The 20,472-nt window shown below is 43.6% G+C and overlaps 3 protein-coding genes across 5 annotated transcripts in view; 1 reads left to right on the forward strand and 2 right to left on the reverse strand.

Annotated features, from left to right (window-relative positions):
- The window catches only part of FGF2 (fibroblast growth factor 2), a 45,328-nt gene extending 34,901 nt beyond the window's left edge, over positions 1 to 10,427 (reverse strand). Inside the window, exons 1-2 of one of the 3 annotated variants that reach the window (XM_036381708.2) lie at positions 8,633 to 10,427; positions 8,088 to 8,135 (exon numbers count right to left, since the gene is read on the reverse strand). The gene's annotated coding sequence lies outside the window, so the exon portion shown is untranslated. Of the gene's footprint in view, positions 1 to 1,572; positions 1,611 to 8,087; positions 8,416 to 8,632 lie in introns of those variants that run through there. The other 2 variants (XM_054514516.1, XM_036381709.1) reach the window with 2 other exon arrangements.
- A 588-nt stretch (positions 10,428 to 11,015) lies between these two features.
- On the reverse strand, positions 11,016 to 15,722 carry BBS12 (Bardet-Biedl syndrome 12). Its single transcript, XM_054514515.1, is given in 3 exon segments — positions 11,016 to 11,693; positions 11,696 to 13,629; positions 15,549 to 15,722. Coding segments are annotated over 2 exon segments (2,124 nt in total). The 5' UTR covers positions 13,614 to 13,629; positions 15,549 to 15,722; the 3' UTR covers positions 11,016 to 11,487.
- On the forward strand, positions 15,187 to 19,878 carry LOC118685924 (uncharacterized). Its single transcript, XM_036381712.2, has 5 exons — positions 15,187 to 15,322; positions 16,830 to 16,985; positions 17,937 to 18,065; positions 18,165 to 18,302; positions 18,535 to 19,878. The coding sequence occupies exons 1-5, from the start codon at positions 15,320 to 15,322 to the stop codon at positions 18,622 to 18,624; spliced, it is 516 nt and encodes a 171-aa protein (XP_036237605.1). The 5' UTR covers positions 15,187 to 15,319; the 3' UTR covers positions 18,625 to 19,878.
- Positions 19,879 to 20,472: the final 594 nt, after the last annotated feature.

Here is a 20,472-nt window from a genome sequence, read left to right on the forward strand (position 1 = left end):
ACCACACACGAGGCAATGAGAATTAGCTAGTCCACTCCAAATGTCAGCCAATTTATGTAATATCCTTTTACTCAGCATTTCTTATTCACTGGAGGGGAAAAGAATCTCAATAATTTTGTCAGCAGTCCCTGGAGATTTGAAAATGAGGGAAGTCAGCTGGATTTATAGCATCTCTCCAGTCAGTGCTGTTGTTGTCTGCTTGACAGTCTGTACATCAGTTAAATAGCCAGTGAGCAAGCAGGTATTCACTTCATGCAGACCACCAGTGGACTTAGTTTTAATGAGTTCTAATTGTTATTAACAGCAGCTGTCATTTCGAGTTGACTGAGCACAACAAGAGCTCTGGGCTGCTGCTGCTCATCTTTATCCCACAAGGCACAAAAGGCTAATTGCAGAAGGCACTCTGTCCAGGGAATGGTTTCTCAGAGGGTGGAAAGCCAGGAAGAACAGCTCAGGTGACAGCAGGGCTGAGACTTCCTGATTTAACACACCTAGGACATGAGGGGAGGGCTGAGAAGTGGAAGTATGGAGATGGACAGACTGGATAAAAAGAATGGCAATTATTTCCCCAGATAAATTCTGTTAAAGAAATACACTGGTGGTAATTGCAATCAGAAACAGGAGCTTTTGTCACCAAAGTAAAGCTTACAATGCACATCAAACAGAATTCTGAAATGAAATCATCTCACTTCAGAGGTACTGAAAAATCTAAAAAAAAAATCTAAGATTGAAGTTCCAGAACTAAGTAAAGAAATTCACAATTAAATACATGGCTTCTATTTCTACAACAGTGTCACAAGGGCAAAACAAAACATTGGATCAGCCAGCAAAGAAGCACGAATTTTTACATTTATTGCAGTACTCTTGTTGACCAAGGACATCTTCATTGGTTTCAGATGTCCAAAGGAAACTCTGATGGGCCTTCCCTTAAAAGCCATTGCTTTATGCTCCTCTTCAAAGCAGAAAATTCATTTTTTTCTATTCCAAACATGTTAATAACTGATTATTTATTTAGAATTATATATATGAGGTAGAGGATTTTTCTTTTGGTTTAAATTAGGAAGGTTCCAAAAACTGTGTTGTGTTTGGTGTACTATTTTGTGCCTTTGCAGGTCAAACCATTTTCTTGCAGCTACTTTCAACTTTCCTGAGAAACACATTTGTTTATTCAGTCTCGGGATTAATCTGATCTTGATGGAGAAATTTTATTCTGGAGATTTTTGTTTCATTACAGTCATCTTCAGTTCTTAGGAATACTTCTGGTTTCGATGGAGAGGACAGATCTATTTAACAGACAGAACTAACCTCTAAAACTGAGGGTAACACTTTTCTGTGAAAGGCAAGCCATGCCTAGAAAAAAGAGTCTTGTTTAAATGACAAAATTGTTCAGCAATAATTTTAAATATTGTGTCATCATCAATTTCATTTATTTACAGAATTTGTCTCCTGGCTTTTCTTTTTCTTTTTCGAGGACTTAAGTTTCCATTTGTTCCTCTTGAAAACACAGCAGTAAATGATAACATAAGCTGTCATTACAAATACTTAAGATTATTTATCTGAAAGAACTTTTACCTCAAGCATGCCCCAAGAGCCATCAGATCCAGTCTGGCTTAAACCAGAAAAATGTTCCTTTAGATAAAAGCAAGAAATGAGAACATATTGAAGATTGCATTTGAGTTAAGTGTAAAATGATTATGTCTTAACATAATTGACAATAGCCCTTTATTTCAATGAACCCAGTTGATAGGAGCTGAATAAGCCATCTCCTGGAACAAGAGGCATGTTTCTAAATGCCATGAATACAGAATGTCATTACCTGCCATTTTGCCAGAGCTCTAAAAAACACAGCAAGCTCCACACTTGCTCTAAATCCTCCTGAACTCAGTCTCTTGAGTGAAACACGGATTTGAGCAATGCCCCATGAGGTGTCCCCTCCAAAAACCCCACCTGCAGAGGGCACGCAGACCCCCCAGACCTTGCAGTCTGCAGGAGGATAGGTGGTAATTTCTAGAACTGAGATTAATATGATCCTCTACCACAAAGAAAGAAGCAGAACTCATTTTTATTTTGAATGTGGAATTTGTTTTAGAGATGTTTAATTTGAAATTATATCATGCTGGCTGAATGCTTTATTGTGTTGTGGCACTCTTCCCAGAGATCCTCGTGGATGCAGCTTTTAACAATTTCTTTCTATTTCACAGATGGTCTGCATTTGCCTTTTGCTTTATTTATTATTTTTTTAAGAACACTAATTGCAAGATTTAAAAATGAAAACAAAGAGCAATAATGAAAATGGAACAGTTTTAGGCTTCAAGTGGTTACTTGTCTCCAAAATTTCTTGTGGAACAGAGCTGCTTCAGATTACTGCAAACGCTGCAACATAACACTGATCTCCAATTTTGGTTTGAAATTTCAGCAATATGTAATTAATGCCCTCAGAATTACGTCTGAGCAGGTCACACAGTTCTCACAGGTATCCCTGTTATCAACTGCAGCCAACCTCTGCTAATCAACTCACTAAAAAAATCAAACAAAACAACAGCAACAAAAATGGATTCATTATATTCTCCTGCCTGGCTTTTCCACACTGCAGATAACAGCGGGAAGGGGGTCCCAGCCCCAGCTGGTGCTGTTCCCCAGGCAAGCCCCCAGGGTGGCTCTCCCTTCATGCACTTCCTTCCCAGTGACATTTCTTTGATGGGACTGCAAAGTCCTGATTGATTGATTGCAGCAAATCACAAGCAGCCCTAGTTCTCCTCAGAAGCAAACACTGGGCTCTTGATCCCAAATATTCTGTATTTGAGAATGTTGTGGAGCTTGGCTTTAAGCCCCTCACTTTCCTGCCAATTTCAAATGTGATTCAAATCTCAGTTAATTTTCTCATCTGTTGCAGTCATTCTCACAGGACTTTGTTAGAAGCAGAATACAGAAGGGATTGTAAGAAAATTAATTGCGGGAATTTCTAGACCTGGCACTTCCAGAAAGATTTAAGAGGCCAAATCAGATGATGAGGCCATCATCCTAATATTAATCCCTTCCTTCCATGCACATTTTTTACCCCTATGAAGAATTCTCTCTTGCCCAGACTCAAAATACAAAAAGCTACTCATGCAAGGACAACCTCCACTACAGAGGATGTGCTGTTTGACTGCTTTGTAACTGATGAAGAGGAAATTACCAGCTAATAAAAGATGGTGACACAGCAAAACAATCCAAGAATAAATCCTAGACCACTTGTGGCTCCTTCCCAGCAAGTTAAATTTCAGTGGAATTTTCACTGCTGTTCTCATCTGACCACAAAGAGAAAGTCAGACCGTAATCAGCAGTGATTTTAAGGCAAATAAAAAGAAGTAAATAAATGCCACAGGGAATCCTTCTCAGGCTGCTGGCAACAGCACAACTACAAAATTAGCCTCTGCTTGGGACACTCAAACAGATGGGTGTCACCCAGGTGGAACAGATGACACATTAAACAACAGACAGTCTCTCACTCCATCATATTTGACCCCAAAATGACAAAGCTCCTATTTAAGGAACAAATTACCCTGATCTGTTAGGCATATTATTCTAAGTCATCCCATGTGCATTTAGAGGCCCAAGTACAGAACAGATGGTGTGATGTAAGGGCTTTATCTTCACTGATTTAGCCTAGAGGCATTACAGAAAGGTAAGTCTGTAGCTGAGCTTCCTACACAAAACAAAACCTTTTTGCCCTGTCTGCAAAGCAGATATTTTGTTGTAAAAATACCAAGAGGAGGGAAGATCACAGTTAGTTCCATTCCAAACCAAAACACAAATCTGTACACTGCACTTTATTTCTCCATTGTAAGATTTCCTGTACAGCACAGACAGGCCCCAGAGGATAAGGGACGTTTTAAACAGAGCTGGATCAGGTCAGGTAGAAGTGAATGTGAGCCCTGTGGAATTCCTGAGATGTGGAGCCAGGTAACCCTCAAGAGCTACAGATGATTGGTGGTTTTAAAGGTTGAATATTTCAAAGAGAATGTTTTCCATCAATATCACAAGAGGGAAACAACCAATACCAAAATAATGTCTCACATCTCTTATTTTGTGTATGAATCAACTGGTCTAAAGGAAATACTACCTTCTTTGACTGGGAGCATGGAAGAGTTCAGGGATACAGTATGTATTTTTAAAGGAAAACCTAATAGACATGTTTGGAAAGGAAAAGGACAAGACTTAAGCTGCTGGCAGTATTTGCAGACATCCCCAGACTTTTTGAATGGAGGTATTCTTCTGGGGGCTTTCACCTTGTCTGAAGGTTTTGTACTTGTTCCAGGTCTTGCACTGTTTATGACATTTTAGAAAGTCAAGTTATTCTTTCCTACTGCACTGCAAACTAGAACATTACTCTTCCTAATTTTGGGGACTCAAGAGCAAACAGAGCAGGGGAAGAGGCAGACAGATGAAAGCACAATTCTAAAAAGCATTTTACGTTTCCACTTAAAAAAATAAACCACAACCAAAACAACCCCAACTAAACCAAAGAGGAGAAGGAAGGATTTTCCTCTAGCCTGCAGCAATAAAATCTGTTCATTTTTTGCTTGCAATATTAAAAGCATTGCTATAAATCTGCCTGACCCAGCACTGCATCAGCAATACAGGAAATGTGACAAGGGGCAACTTCCAACACTTTTGTCAGACCAAGACAAACAGACAGACTCAACCCTGGAGATTAGTATTAAAGCCATAAATAAAGAGATGGCTTGCAAAGGAAACGATGGCAGATTATGGGGAATTATTTCAAAGAGATGTTAAAAAGAATTAGTGAAACTCCAACCCCTCACACGTATACCGTGGTCTCACTTCATTTCCCAGGCATTTGAAAAGACAACATTCCTTCCATCCTGCCAGCTTGGATGTGGAGGATCTGCTCCTCTGAGTTTGCACTGTGTGTTGTAGGACTGCTCAGAGCTCTGCTTGGCACATTACAACTGCTGTGGTTTAACCTACATTCCCTTCTTCACCCTACATTCCAAAAAAAGAGCTGCTGTGTTCATTGTCAAAGTTTACTATTACTCTCCAAGAGCTACTCTGATACTATCCCTGTGGAGTTCAGACTTGTGGGAATGGTGTTGTGGCCAAGTGAGAAGGCATTTAGAGAAATTCCATCAGCTTCATCAGCTTTGCAAATCAAGGAAATTTCCTTTGAGGTGAAGAATCGGCATCTTTGATAACATCAAACATTCATTCATTCCTGCAACAGTTCTGACTCCTGATCCAAGGCCTCCTTTTGTTACATACCACATGAACAGAGTAAAGAGTTTCTTCTCTACAGAGTTTGCCGTTTCAAGATAAGAAACAGATGGACAGACCTGGATGTGCCTGTTTCCAAAGCTGACTGCCCTTCCTATGTGACATTCTCTGCAGGAGGCATCCCTTAACCCAGAGATGGGCTGGGCTTCTAAACCTCATCAAATTCTACAGTGGATAGATAACATGGCTCAACCTATTGCATCTCTGAAGGAAATGTTCTCCATGTCATCCCTAAGCAATGGTTATTGCTACCAGAGCTTCATCTGAGACAGAGTGGCTTTGAATGAAGGTTGCACTCCTCATCATTTGCAGTCTTCGGTTTTGCATTTCTTGCCACTAAGAAATATCCAAAGGCCACCTTTTGCCAGTATTTAGAAGAAGGACAATCATGGTTTTGCAAAATTCAGTTTCTCAGGGACCAATCCCCAAAACCATGGAAAGTTCACTGATGTTTTTAATGAGAAAGGGATCAGTCCCTGTATTAATTCAGGACCCAAGTGTGATTTCCCCTTCCCCTCCAGTCTCCTGAGAATAACATATCTGGGAAATTACATCTTGTCACACACACACATCAGCAAAAGCATCTGGGAATTCCCATTCAAGGTGAGCAAACACAGTTAATTCAAACACAGTTAATTCAAGCAGGACCTCTTGGCACAGACAAAATTCCTTTAAATTAGCTCCTGTATTTTTGGAAGGCCTTTCTTTAGCACTTCAGTAATAATAATAAGAAGTCTGTTTTATAATGAGATGTGAACAAACAAGAGACACTGGATTTCCTCCAGCTTCTCCTGGCCTTGAAACTTCTCTCTTCTTCCACAGTTCCACTGGCCTTATGAATGGCTGGGAGAGGAATCTGGGAAGCTGGAGGCCCTCCTCAAGCTCTGCTGGGAAACTGTCCCAAGTATCCAGCACTGGAACTGAGATGTGAGAGCAGTTCCCAAATTAGCCACAGTGACTCCGTGTACAGCAATTACTGCTCTGACATTTGGCAATTCTCAGTGCTTTTTTGCAGCACTGCTCTTGTGTTTGAGATGTCAATTACAAGCCTCAATAGTTGCACAGCAAGGGTCACAATAAATGGCCATTTTTCAAGTTAACTGCCTGGTACTTCAGATAAACAAAGAGACATTTGGGCTTCAGCTCCAGTAAAGCTCTCTTACTGCCAATGACATCCAAGTTTCCTGGCATCTGGCAGCCATCAGCAACACTGTCCCAGCTGAAGAGCTCCAGAAAGCACCAGAATTTGGGTGGGATGGTTGGGGTGGTTATTTAAACAGTGCTCACATAAACCAAGAGATGAAGACAGTGAGAGGTACTGAGCAATGACTGCCCCTTACCTTGAGCAAGGAATACTCAGGGAGCTGGGATAATGTTACATTAGCAGGACTTTGCCAGTTAATTAATCTAATCAGCATATCTGTATTGCTGCAAATGAACCAGTTCATTTTCATCAGTGTAGGGAATCAAAGACATTATACTGATATGGAATTACACATGTGGAATTGTGCTCACTTCCCCTAAAACTGGTCAGGCTTATTTAGGAGCTGTGACTCAAGCAGAAGTGTAAATGCAGGGAGCAGCAGATGGGATACAGGAATTAATACCCCAAACAATTCCTTTCAGTTTACTAGAGGGGTCCTTTTCCTACAAGGCTCTTTTGAAAAAAAACCCAAAACCCAACTGATAATAGGTAGCTATTCTATAAAAGGAGGTATTTGGATGGTTTTCTTTGAAATAAACAGGGGGTGGATCAGTTTAGAGTTGTATGACTACACTGTAAATTAATGTTGCTGATTCAGAAACTGTTCTGCTCCAGAATGTGTGAATATATGTACAAATACAATATATATAAACAAAATTTATTTTATACAACTCCTGTGGGGTGATTCTGGCTCTCCAGTCCTAACAAATAAAAAGTTTTTGTTGTTTGCTTTTGTTTTGTTTTTAAGTGTAGTCAGTGAAAGCAGTGACTCAAATTAGACCTTGGAAATAAGTAAGTTCACCAACTGTGTTATTTTCAGTCATCTCTCCAAATCTGCAATGCTGGTTAAATATTTGGTCTCACAACACAGTGGACAACAGTTGTAAATAGCACTAAACCCCGTTCTACTGATTTCAGCTGGAATAAAACACAGTTGAGGCGAATCTTCCTATTACTTCTAAATCAAAGCATCCTATCTTTGCTACTTGAAAAAATAATCCTATTGTTTGGAGTAGCACTTGGTCCCCAAGGAAAGAATTCCTTTTGAACTAAACAGTTTTTTGTTTTGAATCTCTGCTAGGCAGGGAAACCAAATACAGCCCTTGGTTTCTCTCCTTTGTCATGAGCTCTTTCACCATCTGTGCATGATCATGGCCCAGCCTTTCTTTCCACTCTCTGAGAAAGACTCCTCCAAACACTTCTCACCATGGGAACACATGGCTGCTGGGAACTCGGGGTTTGATTAAATGTGACATGAAGCCACTGCCCAGGGGTCATCCAGGGCCTGATGTGGAAGGAGAAATTGGGGAACTGCTCTCTCCTTCCATTCTGCATCTCTGCCCCAAAGTGCCCTTGTCCCTACAGAGTTTTCAGGGACACAATGCAAGAAGCTGACTCCCAGTACCCACAGCAAACCAGCATCGAAATCAGCAGAAGCATGACTGTGGGTGCTCTTCAAAAATCTACAGAAATGGGTATTATGAGCAGAATAAACAGGTAGGAAGCCAGAACAGAGGGGTGGGTTCTTTTTTCCCTCCCACTATTCAGTATCAACCCCAGTCTCTGGTTTGTGCATGCACCTGAGCTGCTCTCCCTCTTCTCTCACCTAGGCTGGAATCATCCCTGTGGACATTAGTTCTTGGAGCAACGTTATCTGTAAAGAAAAAGCCCTTTAAGATTGCAGATCCATTCATGCTTGGTTAGAAAAAAAAAGTCTTGGTCCTGCAGCTTTGCAATAAATGGTTAATTAATACAATGATGCTGGTGGCAGGTGGAGAAATTAAATTTGTAATTTTTAGATTTTTCCAAATTATGTCATACAAACTATGCTCTGACTGTGCTGGTGTGGAATTACCTCGGAAGGATTGCTGATCTACAGAGAGAGAGGGAGAGATAAAACTGGGTAAAACAAATTGTCAGGCTTGTAATGGGTCTCTGTTACTCCCAGAAGTGCCTGTTGTTCACAGCAGTCCTGGCAATCCAGCTGGTTCCAGAACAGCAAGTCCATTCTTGAGGCAGCAGCTCAGCCCCATTTGAGTTTGGCACTTTCATGTAACAGGGAGTTTACACAGGAGTTTTATAGAGATTACACATAAACAAAAAGATACAAAAAACCCCAAACAGTTACAAGACATTTCATTCACTTGATACCTGGGGATGTTGGTTCATCTCCTGTAGATGTTGGTTATGGGAAGCCAAGCTGCTTTGCATGGAAGAAGGTCAGTTCTTCCCATTCTTCAGAATGATTTCTTGCTGGCAGTGTGACTGATGGGATGACTCAGGCCTGCAGTCACCTCATCCTTGTGAGCAGAGCTGAAAATCTCTTGTCACTCTATAACTTTTCTCCTAGATTCAATTGCCCTCTCCAGCTCCCTCCTCTAAAGAAAAAGGAAGATCTTCTCCCAGCCTCTCCATCAGCCCTGGCCTAGGTTATCTAAGGGAGTTCAGTGCAAACAAACAGTCTTAACAGTTTTCTCTTCACCCTCCCAGAGTCACTCCTTTCCTACCTGGGGAGCTCTGTAGGCACACACAGTCTCCTACACTTCCCAGCTCACATTTTCAGCACACCTGGCAGCAGGCAAACTCTCAGGTGCCTCCTGACAGCCACTGATCACTGGTCCATGTCCCTTACATGGACAGAATTGGCAGGGGGCTGTGCCCTCCAGGCTGCCTCAGCTTGGGACAAGGGTCTGGTTGCTATGAATTAGGAGACCTCTACTACATTTCAGGAAATCCTCAAGGTACAGAGGCCTAAAATTTTGTTTTATAAAGAGAAATATGAAATACAATGCCATCAGCCCCAAACAGAAGGTGGAGTGAGATGGGAATGATGATACTGGGATGCAAGGGAGAAACAAGGCACCTGACTGGGACTTGGTCCCAGCAGGGAGCAAGATGTGCCAACTCCTGAAATCTCAGCCATTTCCCAATTTCCCAAGCACATCACATGTGAAAGCTTAGCTCTGCCATCACACCATGCTCTACACAAACAGCCTTTGTGTCCAGAGGAGGAGTCTCTGCCTGGCAGGGGCTGAAATTGCCTGTGGCAGATGTTGAAATCATTTCTGTGCCGAGCGCCATGGCACACAGGCCCGGGATCTCCACTCCACGGTGCAGAGAGCTTTAGGAGACCTGAGGCTGAGGGAGCCACAGCAGAATGTTGTATTCCAAATTACAGCAGAGGATGCCTTGAGGAGAGCTTGCATGGCAATCTTCTGTGCAGATCAGACAGAACTTTAAGTAACCCAGGATACAGGATGTACCTAGTTTATAAATGGTTCCGTTTCGTTGGCCTGTACAAAAACAGGCGTTAATTAATCCAAATGTAACATCTGACAGCTTTTTTGAAAACCTCTTGTCCCAGTTTGGCATCACAACATTTAAATATATCATGATGTGCTTTTCAAAAGACTGATTGGAAAAATTACATCAGTTTGGGCTTTCTCAACATTTGGTGCGTCAGCTCCCAGTGTCTAAGAGTCCCATAAATAGATGTTGGACCACCTCAATACAATTCCTGTCTGCAGATTTTCCATAACACACTTCACTCTATTATTCAAATAAAGTCCAAGTGGATCTTTCCCCAGGAACAGGGCTTATGCAATGGCCAGCACAGGAGGCTCCAGAAAAACAGTGCAAAGCCCAACATGAGCTGCAAACACTTGCAGAGCAGCAGAGTCTGTTTATATTTATTTATATGTTGTGTTTCCGTTTCACTCTCACTTAACAGCCCCCAGCTCCTTTTGTCTCTTTTGATCTACCAGACTCTTTCTCACAGCTTGGTACATCAAGAGTGTGGCCCAGCAGCTACACATTAAATGGCCAACCTTCTAATAATGAAAATAATAATTGCAGGATGATCAAAACTGTACTCTAATGAGATCCTTATGCTGCTAGGAACTACTGTTCCAAATTAAAATTGTAAGCCCCTACAGTATTTTGCCAAAATCCGCCAAATCAGACATAACATGACTTTAATACAGATACCCCCAATACGTATCTAAACCTTATTTGTGGATGAATTTTATTATCTGTGCTGCCAGCCTTGAGCATTTTCATGAGCAAGTTCTTGAATGCAAGGATCCTCTTTGGCATCACCATTTCCATTCGTTTTCCATTCTATTTTCACCAGAGTGGTGAAACATTTCACTTTCAGTGTGACTCAGAATGCCAAGTTCAGAAAAAAAAAATCTCCATAGTTACACACCTCTCTGTTGCAATGAAGTGCCAGCTCTCCATGCCCAGCTTTCAAACTGTCAGTGCTGTAACACAGCAAAAATGCTGTGCCTCAGTCACCAGGAGAGATTTAGTTCTTAGGCAGCACCTCAACGCACAGCAACATTTTCCTCTCTGCAAGGATAGCTGAAAGACCCCATGGAAATGATCTAAAAATCCAGTTGGGAATGTAAAGGAAAATTTTGTGTAGAGATGCATCCAGTCTGCAATACCAAAAGGAAGGATTCAGCCTGAATTGGTGAAAACCAGAGAAATTCCAGAAGGTCTACATTGGGAAATCAGAGATGTATGGACCATATAAATATGCAAAAATAGAATCTATTAATACAATCTCTCAGTATAAAATGTAACACTCACATTATTTCAAGTTTAACTCTTATGTTTGCAATGTACAGAAATTAAGAACAAGGTATTAATTAAGACAATTACAAATATTCTTTCATTTAACACAAGTACAGCAATATAACGTAAAAGATCTCCACCTTTCTTCAGAAGACATTAGAGGACATCCATACAGGCAACACCATCAGCTAGAAATGCATGGCCTGGGTTAGAGATAAACCCACAAGTGGTTTTTTGTTTGTTATTTAGTTCTCATTTCTAGAAAAAAGAAATTACCTTGTGACTGTCTCTCATTCTGACTTGTGCTGTTACATTCTAAAGTCACAATCACATCTCACTGGTTTGCTTTATGAAGACATGTAGGTTGCACCCAGCCCTCTCCCATGGACTTACAAATTTGACTCATAGACTTACAAATCCTCAAAATCCTATAAAAACATAAATTCACTTGACACAGTTGAGTTCAGGATCTGATTCCTTCTGGGGCCTGTGATAATTTCGGCATCAGTTTGAAGCACCAGCAGCACCAGGTCCAGAGCTCTCCTCCACGCCTCTGTCTTGGCTGCAACGTTATCACAAACCCTTAAATCTGTGACCTGCTCAGGGAAGGGTTCAGAGCCACTCCTGAGCACTCACCTCTCCTAAACTCTTCCAAAATGTAAGCTGAGGGAGAGCCACAGGCCGCTGCTTTCTGGAGGTGATGATCCACGGAGGCACCTGCTTCCAGCTCCGAGCTGGCCCTCGCAGTGTTCCACAGGAGCACGGAGAGGTACCGCCTCCAGCCACTTGCCAGTGCCTGCAGCACAATGGATTTATACTCTGCCAGCCAGGGACTGGGGAGCTCTCTCACAGCTCTGTCGTTTCCCGGCCGCCCGGGCTGCTCTGCGAGCGCCTGGATGTGACTGAGGCACAAGAGCTCCACCGCACCGCCCCCAGGGAAAACCTTGCCGTCCTTTAGAGCGTGATGGAGCCGATACAGCAAAGTCCAGAACTGGTCCTCGAGGAGCCGCGCCTTGGAAGGCAGGGCAGTGGTGAGCACGGCCGTGAGCAGGGCGATGCCTCCCGCGCTGATCCGCGCCGGCAGCAGCTCGCCCAGATCCACCGCACGCCCATCGCTGCTCTTCCACAGCTCCGCCCTGGCCCCATTCCCGACGGAGGAAGCGTTCAGCTGGCTCAGGTACGTCACTGCCCGGGCACCAGTGGCTGCCCCGAAGGCACACAGCACTTCCCGAGCCACACAGCCAATTACCAATATCCTGCTGGCCGTGCACCTCTCCATGAAGTTTTTGCACACGTTTCCTTTGACCAAAACCAGGTTTACTTCAAAGCTCATCAGAATATCTGACATTCTGCTGAGCCACACATCTCCTGCCCATCCCTGTGGATTGGGATGCTCCAAGATGGTCCTTACATTAGGTGGCCTGTTAAAACCTAAGTGTCGGTACCCCTCCTTGAGGTCACCATCCATCAGCAGAACCCGGAGGGGTTTGTCTGCAAAGTGTTTGATGACTGAGGCTTGCTCTGGTGACACTAATGTGACAAAGCCTGGGGACACACAGGAATAGCTCTCGGGCAGGCCCAGCACACAGCACGTCACAATCTCTGCGATATTAATCTGGGAATTGCCACTGCACTCTGCTCTCTCTTGCTGATAAGCAGCAATGCTTTGTAGCAGCTTCACGCTGGTCTCGTTTCCATGGCTCAGAGCCACTGCCAGGTGTCCTAAACCACAACATCCACACACATCTGCTGATGGTCCTGAAAGGTGTCCCTGAAAATTTCTCTGCTGACTTGCAGAAAGGCCTTTCCCTAGAGTGCTGAAGTGTCTGCTGTGGGTTAACTTCCGTGTGATACAGCTGGAAGCAGCACCCACACTTCCAGACAGCGCAGATGAACTTCTGTCGCCTGCTGCCCTGACAACAGAAGCCACTGAACCAAAGCCAGCCAAGGGTGAAACCGGGAGCTTGTTAAAATTACAACCATCTCCTTGATGGGAGTAAGAATTTATTGGAATTACTTCTTCTGCTGCTGAAATATCTCTCTGAAAACACAGCAAATCCCAAGGATTTGTAGGAGCATCACGTCCAGCTTGGCCAGTTTTGCTTTCAAAAGCCTTTGGCCTAGCTCTGCTAGAACACAGCTCTTTCTTGACATCGTCTATTGGTATCTGAAGACACTGGACCCTCTCAGAGCAGGAGTTCAACCCCTCAGACATCACAGACACTATTGCTGGAACAGGAACGTTCTGCTGGAGGCACTCCACCACAGCGCTGCTCCACGCTCCAACCAGGAACAACAGGGTACTCATCCCTGTCTTAAACTCCTTGTTCTGGGCCTGAATGGTCTCGTTAAGAAGCTGTCCAACAGCACTTGTCAAATCCAAACTTTCCAGCAGCCTAACAGCAGAACAAATCAATGTGCTCTGGTTGGTGATTTCATCCACAATGAATTTATGTGATTTCATTGGCCCCAGGAATGTTCTCCCAGTGGATGCTAAGGCTGAGAGTTGCTGGAGTCCAATGTGTCTCCTGGCATTCACATCCCTGAAAGCCATGGGCAGTGGGCAGCATCTGTGAACAGAGGACAGATTACTGCCCCATCCTCACAGCACACCAGAGCACAAATCACCAAAAAAGTAATTTAACAGTCTACCCCTGAGCACGGCTTTCTTCCATATAAATCTTTCTTCCTGTGGGCTTATTTTGAGAAACCAATTGGCAGAGTTGCTGAAATGGGGCACTGTTAAAATACCATGGAATTGTTTCTGGCTGGCTGACAGTAAAGAGCTGTTAAATCCCACGGTTTCTTACACTCCTGGCAGTGCAGGCTGTGTGGAACTACCACCTCCTCCAGCCCTAATGTCCGGAATTTCAGTTATTTGCCTTGCTTAGAGCAAAAGTTCATTAGAGCAGAATGGACAAATTACATGCCAAACTCAAGAGCTCTGTGTGGATCCTTCTTGGTAACAACAGTCATGCCACTGACTTTAACCTCCAAGTCGGGAGAAACATATTTTATTCCAAATTCTGTTTAGTCCAACTAACATGCATGAATACTTCACTAAGCGAAATAAAAGCAATGCCACTTCTTCGTAACTTACAAACTGCTGAGACTTTAAAGTTTTGACCAACTATTCATTCTTACACATCAAAAAGAAATCTTTCATTCAAAATCTCTTCCACAGCATGATCCCATGGCAGATGTGGATTAAAATAAAGCTCCCTTTTTGAATAACAAAGTATACACACCAAGAATTGAGAACCCTGGGTCCTGTACCTCTCATGCTCAGATTCAAATCACAGAATCACAGAATGGTTTGGGTGGGAAGCGACCTTAAAGATCACCCAGTTTCAACCCCCTGCCATGGGCAGGATCATCTTCCACCAGACGAGGTTGCTCAGAGCCACATCTGACGTGGCATTTGCCACTTCCAGGGATGGGGGGCATTCAACAACTTCTCTGGGCAACCTGTTCCCATCCGTCACCCCCCTCACAATAACGATTTTCTTCCTAATATCCAATCTAAATCGACTGTCTGTCAGTTTGAACCCATCCTCCCTTGTCCCATCACTATATGCCCCTGTAAATAGTCCTGCCCCATCTTTCCTGTAAGTTCCCTTCAGGTACTGGAATTTATTCACATAATTTATTCCAGCTCCCTAAAGGCCCCTTTGCGTAGCTATTCCCAATCCAAAAAGCTCTTTCTTTTCTTTTCTTTTCTTTTCTTTTCTTTTTTTTTTTTTTTTTTTTTTTTTTTTCCTCCCATCCCACACAGCGAAAGTCCACTTGTATATTATGTCGTACTATCGCTAGGGAGAGGAAGCGCGTCCCGGCCCGCCCGCTCCACACGGCCAGGGGGAAGCCGCCCGGAGCGGACACACCGGAACTGCATTGGCGGCGGCCTGGCCGCTTCCTGCGGCCCGGAGGGTGCCCGGCGGGCCGGTGCGGGTGTCTCACCGGAGGGGCCGCGCTCCCGCCGCTTCCCTGGACACGGAGTTGCCTGGACACGGCCGCCGCTCCCTCAGGCTCCCGGCGGGCGGGCCCGCCCTCGCGCTCCCTCAGCTGTCCCTCACGGGCACGCCGCGCTCTCATTGGCCGGCGCCGTGAGGGGGGGGCGGCTTCCCGCGCTCGTTCCGCCCGCTCATTGGCCGGCTGGGCGGCGCGTGCCGGCTGCGCGCGGCGGTGCGGAGCTCCCGTCCCGTCCCGTCCCGTCCCGTCGCGTCGCGCCCGGTGCCAGCCCGGAGCGGCGTTCCCGGCCGGATGGTGAGCGCGCCCTCCCCGCCGCGGGCTCCCTTCCCACCGCCGCCTCCCCCGAGCCCCTCCGCCCCTTCCGCCGGCACCGTGCGTTGTGCAAACCCCCTTCAGGTTCCACCCCTGCCCAGGCCGTCGCTGCTGCCCGGTTACCTCGCACAGCGCACCCCGGAAAGGCCCCCTACTCCAACGGGGAAAACGCGCCCGGAAAAACACCGGGATTCGCAAAATACGTCACCGGCTCTCGGCGTGCCTGGTTCTTCTTGGCACAGCTCACAGACCGCAGCTCAGCGTTCGGGCCCCGGCAGCGTTGTCGGAATGGCACCGGCCAGGCCCGGAGGTGGAACCTGAAAGGGATTTGCACAGCTCAACTCAGATGTGAAATAAATGGAACAGGAAAAGGTCTCGTGTGGCTTCTTCCCAGTGCAGCATATAAGGAGTAAAAGTCTGATACGTGTGTTAATAGCAGCAGAGGGAAGTCAGGGGTGAGCCAGACAAATGGCTTTGCAGTCCAACCTGGGAGGGACAAATCACGTTGGAAAACGAAATTTCATTAACAAATAGAAGGAAATGGACTCTTCTTAGTTAAAAGAGAGATCCCAGCCCTAAACACGTTAACAATTCAGCAGAGGCAAGACACTGGTCAGCAGTAACTAGGTAACAAATCCCTTGCTTTGTGCTTGTTTTATTTACTTCTATAAAGCCTAACCACTTGGAGCTGGGGGTGGAAGAGACTGCCTTTCCTTCCACAATCCTGTGCAGATTCAAGACTGCAGGACGAAAATCTGTCTGCTGCTGATGTAAAACCAAAACTATACTTGAGGAAGGGGTTTTTCCCTGCTTTATAGACGGGGAGGGACACTCTGTCCTGCCCTGGCTTGCACCAGAGACAGAAAAAGTCTCGGAAGTGTCCTGGATAATGATGCACCACATCAGCACAAGCAGATTAGTTCTCCTTATGGGACAGATCGTGTGTTATCTCACTGATCCCACTGGATGTTGCTGCCTGGCTCCACATCCACTCGATGGACAGGCAGCCTGCAGCCACACAGCTCCCTTTAAACTTGTTTCCCACAGGAGTGGCTGATTTTGAGTCTTATTTACAGCCAAGATCCTAAGCAACCACCCTCTTTAGCTGTGAGGATGCTGTACTCATATTTTTCATGGAAACCTGCAGGAAAGGCAACTGGCAGGAGGTGCAGAGGGTCATGGTCACCTCAGTGAGCCTCCATTTTCAGGCTGTCCACCTGTTTTTTTGGCATTATTCCTTGAATTGATAATACTTCAGTTTAAAACAGAAAAAAAGAAGGCCAAATCCGCATTCCCCAGAAACAAAATCTCTTTTTTTCTTTCTACAGTAACGTAAGGAAATTGACCTAGAGACTCAGTGTCTATCATTGGCAGCAAGGAATGTCTCTCACCTCTACTGTATTACTGTTCTGATTTATAATTAAGTGTATTTGAAATTCTCCCAGGAAGGTGCTCGCTCTTATCTGTTCTCTCCCTTCACTTTCTGAAGGCATCCAACTATAGAAAACCTGGCTTAGGTACAGCCCAGAGGAAGAAAAGTGGCTTGAAACCTGAACTTACAGAAGAGCAAAAGCAGGAGATCAGAGAAGCTTTTGATTTGTTTGACACTGATGGATCTGGAAGCATCGACATAAAAGAACTAAAGGTTTTCAAGTTTTTTTTTTCTTTTTCCTCTGAGGTGAAAATATCTTTGATCTCAAAATTGCAGCTGCTTTTTCTGTTTGTCCAACCCTATTTTAAAGCAGTTTTTGGAGTACAAGGAAGAGTAATGGCTTGCTGTCATGACTGAATTTGGGGTGCACTCTGCATGTAATGCATGAAGCAGACAGGCTTCTCCATGTGGTTATTTAAATCTGACAGCTTTGAATAGCTGAGCTTTAGAGAAACTAAACAGTTTCAGGTTTCATGACTAAGGTGCTTGTTCCTGGGAAGTAGACTTTTGTTGTTCTGGGATGAGTATCAGAGTATCAAATATTTACTTCACCTGAGAACTAAACACAGATTTTGCATGCATTCAGGAAAGTTACAACCACATTTGCATAGATATAATCCAAAAAATACCTGGTTTTTAATTTAAAAAAGAACAAAAAAGAGATCTGAGTTGTGTTTCAGTTACAAGTCAGGCAGTGTGTGTGCACTTGCACACATTCAGTAGTACAAGGGGGAAGATGAGTATCAGTTGTCTCCCTGTGATTTTATGTGTTTGATTTTTTTGTAAGCATGAACACTTTAAATTTACTTACCTCCTTTACCTTGATTTCTTACATACACTCTGTTTAACTTCTGCATGTGAAACCTCAATTTCTGTAAACCTCAATTTCTGAAATCTCAGTTTCTGTAAGCTGCAAATTACCTCTGCCTGATATAACCTATGGATTTCTACTACTATATAGGAAAAACAACACCATAAAAAATCAAACCGATACTATTATTGTTCAGCAAGATGAAAGAAGATGGTAGAGGACACCAAGGTGTTTCCATGGCAGTGAGCTGTGACTAGAGGTCTGGACAAGGAAATGAAACAGGCTTTAGCTCAGCTCTTACACCAAAATTCTGGTGGCCTCCTAACAGAATTGGTTTTCCTGCTTTGGCACAGGTTGCAATGCGTGCCTTAGGCTTTGAGCCAAAGAAGGAAGAGATTAAGAAGATGATAGCAGACATTGACAAGGAAGGAAGTGGCACCATCAACTTTGAAGACTTTTTGGCTATGATGACACAAAAAATGGTAGGAACTCTTAGCAGAAGTTCTTGTGGCAGCATAAGAGAAAGAAACATCTCAGTGTCAGGGGTTTTCTGATTAACATATGCTTTACTCTTGGTTTAGAGCGAAAAGGATTCAAAAGAAGAAATCCTGAAAGCTTTCAGATTATTCGATGATGATGGCACAGGAAAAATTTCATTCAAAAACTTGAAAAGGGTTGCCAAGGAGCTGGGAGAAAATTTAACAGATGAAGAACTTCAGGTAAATTCTGATTTGCCAGAGCTTTTCTAAACAGGCACAGACCATTCCTGTAGCTCCCAGGGACTGGGTGGGAATTTACTCCTATATCAGAAGGGCTGAGAGATCAGAAATATGAAAAGCAAATACATTGTTGTTTTCACATGATGTGCCTCTGATTTATTGTTGTTTTAATGAGTGGATTGTGTTGTGTTTAGAGTCCAGTGCCTGATGAAATGTACACTGTGTTTTGTAGGAAATGATTGATGAAGCTGATCGAGATGGAGATGGGGAAGTAAGCGAGCAAGAATTTTTGAGAATCATGAAGAAAACTAGCTTATACTAATATTTGTTGCCTTGCTATACAGCTGGTCCAAAAGATAACCCAGAAAAGGTTTAAAAACTGGGCTTGTGCCTCCTGCATGTTTTCTGCCATGGGAACAAAGTCTGAAAGGGCAGATTTTTTGTTTATTTCTCTTTTTCAACAAAGATAATTGGGGAAGGAGGGCTGCAGTACCCAAGACTGCCAAAATGAGATACTGCAGAAGTCAAGGAAGATACTGCAAGGCAGGGTCCCTTCCCCTCTACCATAACAACTTCCCTGATTGCCATTTTGGATAAAAACTGCTGTGTTTTACTATTTAACTAAAAGATACTTCACTTCAGATGTGAAGATGCCCACTGCTGCTGGGAAAGGCTACTTTGCCTCTTCTAAGGTTACTGATTGAAGGGACAAGCGCAGTATTTTTTATTCCTTTGAAGGTTTTTTAGGTTATCTTTTGGTATTTGTCTCCTGTTGTTTATTTCCATGAAAGACTCTAAAATTAATTGTATATTTGTCTGTATTTCTGTATGAAACACTGTTTTCCTATGGCAAGTTGTTTTTGGATTTAATGGAAAGCAAATGTAGATTTGGCTCTTCCTTTGGAGCTTTATGCTATCCATAGATGTTCTTGTGTTTAGCTGATCACCTGAAACCAGAATGAAACTTGAATGTAACCTGCTTGGGTGACCAAAGTTTATTGTTTATAACCAGGCAACACCTCATGCCATTGTTCTTACTCCCCAGACATCCCCAGAGCTGCTGTTATTCCAGGATTTCAGGTACCTAAAAAGCTCAGTTCCAGGGTGCAGGAGAGTAAATTTTGTCTTGCTGAGTTACACTGCAGAGAGGATTTGCATCTGAAGTGAAAAAGTAGCTCACCATGGACATCTGTGGAGCACTGAATATATTTAAATCCATGCAGTCCAAATCCATTTTGCACATCACAGGTTTTGGGGTGGTTTTTTTTAGTAGTACCTTCATTTTCTTCAGTATGTCTTTCGTATACTGTCAACCCAGGACTAATTGGAGAGTCACATTTCCTTCTGAATTATAGAGCAGTGACACACGGCCTGCTATGTGATTATGTTGCTCTGCAGGAGGGTTTATCCTGTATAGACAATCAGCTTCAAAACTTTCAAATCCTCTAAAGCTCCAGAGGCCTGAGAAGTCCCCTGTTAACACGGTGGCTGTAGATGTAATCTGTAGTACTGCAAGTGTTTTAAAATGTCTTACCTTTGTATAAGTGTGAAATAAAACTGTTTTGCAAGTTAAGAAGATTTGTGCTTATTCTCTTTTTTCCTTAATTATTTTAAAGTCTTAAATGGTTCAACAAGCCCATTTTCACTTTCATTTATCTCTTGTTTCTAAGAGAGGAATTCTTAGGTGCAGTAGTCTGTCACGTAATTCCTCTTCCACTCTGCTGATTAAAAGTTTCTAGCACTAACCACATTGTTCAGAAAGGGAAATTTGAAGTTCTAGTTGATTATGGGGAATCCCAGAGCCTATTAAGAGTGACTGTACTTTTTTTTATGCTGCCACAGGAAGAGATTGATGACTGTGGTTTACCTATGATGCATGTCACTTCTCTCTTCCTGTTCTAATCCCATTATCTGCCCTGAAGGTAGGAAAAAGCCACACAATCATCCCTGCCATGTGGACTACAATGGTGAAATGTCATTTCTGGCTTGCCCATTAATCTCTGAAGTCTGGAATGTCAAGCAGTGTCTGAATGAGCACAAAACTTGCAAGTGTTAACAAGCATCTCATGGTGCTCTATTTTGCAGGATAGTAAGGGAAATCATGCCCTCTTCAGCCTGGCAGCTGGCTGTAAACCCATTCTTTGCATCCCTTTTCTCCTTGTGCTGACAC

This window comes from Molothrus ater, chromosome 4, assembly GCF_012460135.2.
Source record: "Molothrus ater isolate BHLD 08-10-18 breed brown headed cowbird chromosome 4, BPBGC_Mater_1.1, whole genome shotgun sequence".
Classification (NCBI taxonomy): Eukaryota; Metazoa; Chordata; class Aves; order Passeriformes; family Icteridae; genus Molothrus; species Molothrus ater.

Bases quoted from the DNA above. Each gene is read 5' to 3' on its own strand.
- LOC118685924 (XM_036381712.2), top strand. The intron at 16,986-17,936 runs GTTTTCAAGTTT...GCTTTGGCACAG, and splicing joins TCGACATAAAAGAACTAAAG to GTTGCAATGCGTGCCTTAGG. The intron at 18,066-18,164 runs GTAGGAACTCTT...CTCTTGGTTTAG, and splicing joins CTATGATGACACAAAAAATG to AGCGAAAAGGATTCAAAAGA.